This window comes from Verticillium alfalfae, genomic scaffold (assembly GCF_000150825.1).
Source record: "Verticillium alfalfae VaMs.102 supercont1.6 genomic scaffold, whole genome shotgun sequence".
Classification (NCBI taxonomy): Eukaryota; Fungi; Ascomycota; class Sordariomycetes; order Glomerellales; family Plectosphaerellaceae; genus Verticillium; species Verticillium alfalfae.
Genome location: NW_003315033.1, coordinates 303,965 through 309,341, shown reverse-complemented (window position 1 = coordinate 309,341; position 5,377 = coordinate 303,965). Strand labels below are relative to the sequence as shown.

Genomic DNA, 5,377 nt, shown 5'->3' with positions numbered 1-5,377 from the left:
GTCGAGACGATCACAACCGCACGATGTTGATGCCAAGGCTGACCGCAAGAAGATCCACGAGGTTAGCAGAACACCAGAGCACCGCACCCGACATCAGTCCCCCCGCTGCCGACTCGATTCGCCATGTTCGAGAAAGTTTCGGGGCGATTGACGACGATGGCGGGAAGACCAAACGCTTCGCACAAGGCCGTAGACTAACCAGTGTTTTTTTTTCGTCGCAATAGTACCTCTTCCGAGAGGGTGTCCTCGTCGCCGCGAAGGACTTCAACCTCCCCAAGCACCCCGACATCGACACGAAGAACCTTTTCGTCATCAAGGCTCTCCAGTCGCTCAACTCGCGCGGCTACGTCAAGACCCAGTTCAGCTGGCAATACTACTACTACACCCTCACCCCCGAGGGTCTCGATTACCTGCGCGAATGGCTCCACCTGCCCGCTGAGATCGTTCCTGCCACCCACATCAAGCAGCAGCGATCCCACGCTCCCCCCCGCGGCATGCTCGGCGAGGGTGAGCGCGAGCGCAAGCCGTTCGGCGGCCGTGGCCGTGGTGGTGACCGGGGTGACCGTGAGGGTGGCTACCGCCGCCGGGAGGCTGGTGGTGAGGGCAAGGAGGGTGGTGCGCCTGCCGGCTTCGAGCCGCAGTTGTAAGCTCCGCCAAACCCCCCCTTACGCGAAAAAAGTGACGAGAGACAGACCCGCTAACGAGACTTTTGCAGCCGTGGTGGCTACGGCCGTGGCCGTGGTGCCGCTCCCCCCTCGTAAACGGAGAGGGTCCTTTCCTAACGACTTTCACTCTCGAGACGCACATGGCGAAAAAAATAGGGCACCGACATGTATTCTGAAAAGTGGAGGGCCGGAATGATCGCGCGTCGGGTTCACGTCATACAGACTACGGGGGAAACATCGTAGGGAGTTTGGAGGATAGATCCTCGGACATTGCGGTTGCATTAACGGACACTTTCTCGCACGCAGATGCTGTGCTGTTTGCCGATTTTCGTCTGTGATTCGTGTGAGGTGTGCATTGTGACGAGATGCGATGTACATGATAACCAGCGCAATGCAGATGATGTCAATTGAATACCAAAAGTGCTCGCAAGCAATTAGAGCTGCAGGTAGGACGATGGCGGCCCTGGGACACGAGGACCATTCTTGCACTCGATGGCCTGCGCTCGCCACGACCACCACTCACTCAGCCAGCTGTCCCACAAGTGTCAATTGACCCTCCCTCACCTGCGGACGGCCTGTCATCGACAGTAGTCAACGCCCACCCCTCCACACCAAGATTCCAACACGGCGTGCTAGCACATCAGGAGTCGGCCGTGCATATGCCCAAATAGCGGTGACACTGCAAGTAGGCTGTTGGTCGTTCAACGGATGCGAGGTGAGGTGCACGATGGGCAGGGGCGCTACAGGTCGGTGGTTCGCGTAGCACGGAAAGCTGAGGAGCTTCCCCGCCAACGCTGCGACAACGTGCCCATGCGGTGCAGAGCCGAAGGACGATGCACTGCTCCGTGAGGTGGCAGGCGACAACATCGCACAGCTTTTTTTCGCAGGCTGGTGGTGCGAAGGTGTCGTCCATACGATCAGTAATGCGGGAGGGCCCAGACTAGGTGCCCGACGAAAGAACCATCTCCTGTGTTTTTTTTCACTGGCCATCGCCCTCCCCTTGGGATCTGGCACCTAAGCTCAGGCGGCGAGCGGCCGGACAAAGACACATCCACGAAGCCATCCCAACACACCTGGACAATCGGGACCGACATGCGAGATGCAGGGCACATCTTTCACGGCCTGCTGTCAGTGTATGTCTCAGCACCCCACGTCCAGGTCCCCTCGACATCTCCATCTAGACCCGAGGAGTTGCATCGGGCCAATGTTCCCTGCCCTGCCGCCCGCGTCAGCTCAACCGACCGACGCCGGACTTCCAGGCCTCAACACACGCTTCTTCATGGAGATTAACACTGCCACCATCCGACAGTGGGGTGGCATGTCCGACGGGATGTGCTACAGTGCGGAGAGTCAAGGTAGCGAACGAGGCACAATGTGAGCAGTGGGCATGTCGTTTGTGACTCTGGGTTTCGATTCTAGCACAATTCACCACTAGGCCGCGTCCCACGTCCCACCAGAGAGTAGTAGCCCGAGATAAGACTCGTCGGCGGTGCTGAAGCTGCACCAACGACGCCTAGATTTCGAGGGGAGGTGGATCCGTGCCCCTCCTCCTCCCCAAGTACCTACTTCGTTGCTCTGTTGCAGCCAAACTGCAGTTTCTTGCGACCCGGCCACCACCTGAACATGAACAGTACTGCAATTGAGCCACTTTGAACGGTCTTTTTCGGGGACGGGTCGTCAATGAGGCGTCGACAGGGTCAAGTCGTTCAAATTCCAAGCTCGATCGGCAACATATTCAACTGAAATGATGGGTCTTGCCCCAATCCTCGATACTCTTTTCCAGTATAGTTTTTCAACATGTTACTTGATGAACGTCATGGATTTCACCAACAGTTTCTATGACGTCTGGCTCTGCGAGGAACCAAATTGAACGGGCATTGAACTGAAGAGCTCGTGACCTGTGCAAGTGTTTGCTAATATTTAATGCTTTTATTGTCTGCGTTCTGCGATCTGCGTTCTGCGTTTTGCGTTCTCTCAAGCACCCAAATGTAACAAGCTCTGGTACTTATATCAAGAACTGTTTTCACAAGGGACGCAGCCCAAGCTGGACGAGCCCTCAAGACTGTCTCTGCTTTATGAGCAGCCTTGAAACGGCCGTTGTCGACTCTGTAATGGAGGCCAAAGGTCTATGGATGGAAGAGCTGTGAATAAGTAGCAGCTCCTTGATCGCCTGCAATGGTAGAGTAGACTTCAAACTGACCCTGGGAGGTACATTGGTTGCTCTCTATCAGGACATGCCACAGTATAGCATTCACACGAGCTCATACATATTCTATCTAGACAATTGTACAAAAGAATGGTTGCAAGGCCTCTTGTCAGAGCGCGACTTGGCCCAAGTCACTCGTCTCGTTGCACCTGTTCCCTTGTCCTATGGAGGGTGCAACCTCAATTCGGAGAAGGCCCGCCAAACTGTTTGATAGAACTTGAGTGCTCCTTGTAAAAATGGACTGTCGGTTATCCCCGAGCCGAATCTTCACGTTGATCGAAAGAAGAACCGTAGCTATCCCACTGGTTGATGCGTTCGAAGCACCTCTGATGATCAAGAGAATCCAGTGAGCAAAGCCGACTAAATCGTTCGCATCTGTTCCTAGGAAAGGGTCATTCATTAACATCGAAATACACGTTATTCGATTCTTGGGTCATTACTCTCGAAAAGCACGTGGCAAGGCATCGGGTACTTCACTCTGAATCCCTGAGTTTCAGACCCTGTGTCCGTGATCTGATGGCATGTGGTGGGGTGACATGTCCGAGCGAGGGAACGCTTTCTCCACTCTCGACGATATAAGTCACACTATTAAGGCCCAACTGTCAAAGTCGGGCCCAGAAGACTTTATCAGCGCGTCACGGTGCTAGAAGGGAATCTGCCTTGGTTTTTCAGAGGTGCTGCAGGCGCACACTTCATAGCGCGTAGCGCCGCGGTGTGGCCATCGCACGTTCAGATTTTCCTTTGCGTCGTTATCCTGTTGCTCCTCGTTCCTCTCCAGCAGCGTTCGTTTCCAGCAGCAGCACGAGGACATCATTACATGGCCAGATCATCATCACCAACATCTGTGTTGCTACCTCCCTCTCAACGAGCTTCACATTTTGTTGGCCACCCCGCGGCCCGCGCCCCCTCGTGTCTCTTCCGTTCCCCCTTCCAAGAGTCAGAGCTCGTCGATCAACGCAACGCCCGCTGACAGGGAGGCGGCCATACTCCAATCCCGTACATGCGAGCTGCGCCAGGCGAGCCTGAACTGCCTTTCCTAAGGCACCACGAGGTGGGGTGAGTGAGGGGCAAGTTTTCCACGGACCATGCCAATGCACTGAGCTACCAGACCTCCCTCTCACCACCTATCTGCCTGCTTCTCACCACGCGTCAGACCAGCTGAAAGGTCGGTCTGCAACGTAGAGATCTGCCCTGGCTGCGTCTATGGCCTTGCCGCTCCCTTTCTCCTGGCCTCCCGGCAGCCCCATGGACGTGTGTGTGTGTGTGTGTATGCCCCCCTGTCTGTGCCCCTCCACCCCCCCTGCGACCTGCCGCCCCAAAGTACAATCCATGCCATCCCATCGCATCCTCTTCATCATCATCGTGGGCCCCAAGGAGGGGCCCAGGCCTCCGGTCGTGCTACGCGGGGGTGCTAGAGCGGAATGGGAATGGCATCGCGTCCACCCCGCGCTGTTGAGCGGACCTCTGACGTTGAGCTCTGGCCTGCTTTTTGGCTCCCTGTGCTGGTTGCTACATGCCTGTTTTCCTTGCTGCTGTTCCTCCCCCCCCCCTCAGAGGCGGGCCCCTCCCAAGCTGAACCAGCTGTCGCTTTTTTGGTATAAAGTCTTCAGGATGTCCCGTGTGGAAGCTTGACATTTAGAGTTGCCGGGCTTTTTTTCTCTCTGAAGGTTTAATTGATACCTATCTCCAGCTCTTCGTGTTTCTTATCTTGCAGTGAACTGAAGAAAGAGACCTCTCTCCTCACTTATACATCCCATTCTGTCTACTCGAGCTCACGTATTTCTTCTTCCATCCTTGAATACCACACAAATCCGTCAAAATGGCAAACCTTCCCAAGCAGATGAAGGCTCTCCGGTACGCTGTCTGAACCTGTCACCCGTTGCCCCCCCCCCCGCCCTCAATCTCCATACTGATGCCGTCGACCAGCTACGAGAAGCCCGAGGACTGGTCCATCGGCGAGGTCCCCCTCCCCGAGCTCCGCCCCAATGACATCCTCATCAAGGTCCCGCGCCCTGGCGGTGTCTGCGGCACTGGTGCGTTCCTCCCCCTTCGCCATAGCTTAAAGAGATGGGAAAGACCAAGGGATGGGGCAACACGACTGACACTCATCGACAGACCTGCACATCCACGAGGGCGAGTTCATCGCCAAGTTCCCCCTAATTCCCGGGCCACGAGACGGTTCGGCGTCGTCGCCGCCGTCGGCCCCCGAGGTCAAGGGCTTCCCAGATTGGCGACCGCGTCGCGGCCGACAACAGCGAGCTCTGCAACGAGTGCTTCTACTGCCGCCGCGGCGAGCTCCTCCTCTGCGAAAAGTTTGAGGCCCACGGCGTCACCATGAACGGCGGCTTCGCCGAGTACTGCGCGTACCCGGCGGGCAAGGTGTTCAAGTTCAGCAACCTCACCGACGTCGACGCGACGCTGCTCGAGCCGGCCTCCTGGGCTTGCAAGGCCTCGAAAAGATCCGCCCCCCGCCTGGGCTCGAGCGTGGTGGGTCCTCTAGAGCGCC

The 5,377-nt window shown here is 56.6% G+C and overlaps 2 protein-coding genes across 2 annotated transcripts in view; both read left to right on the top strand.

Annotated features, from left to right (window-relative positions):
* Positions 1-991, top strand: VDBG_05182 (40S ribosomal protein S10-B; the record flags this gene model as incomplete). Its single annotated transcript, XM_003004023.1, has 3 exons — positions 1-61; positions 225-643; positions 716-991. The coding sequence occupies 3 exons, from the start codon at positions 24-26 to the stop codon at positions 859-861; spliced, it is 603 nt and encodes a 200-aa protein (XP_003004069.1).
* Positions 992-4,690: 3,699 nt separating this feature from the next.
* Positions 4,691-5,377, top strand: part of VDBG_05181 (NADP-dependent mannitol dehydrogenase) — a gene marked incomplete at both ends in the record, with an annotated part of 1,427 nt that continues 740 nt past the window's right edge. Inside the window, 4 exons of the mRNA XM_003004022.1 lie at positions 4,691-4,725; positions 4,798-4,904; positions 4,987-5,020; positions 5,127-5,358. Of these exons, the coding sequence (XP_003004068.1) occupies positions 4,691-4,725; positions 4,798-4,904; positions 4,987-5,020; positions 5,127-5,358 (408 nt within the window). The remainder of the gene's footprint in view (positions 4,726-4,797; positions 4,905-4,986; positions 5,021-5,126; positions 5,359-5,377) is intronic.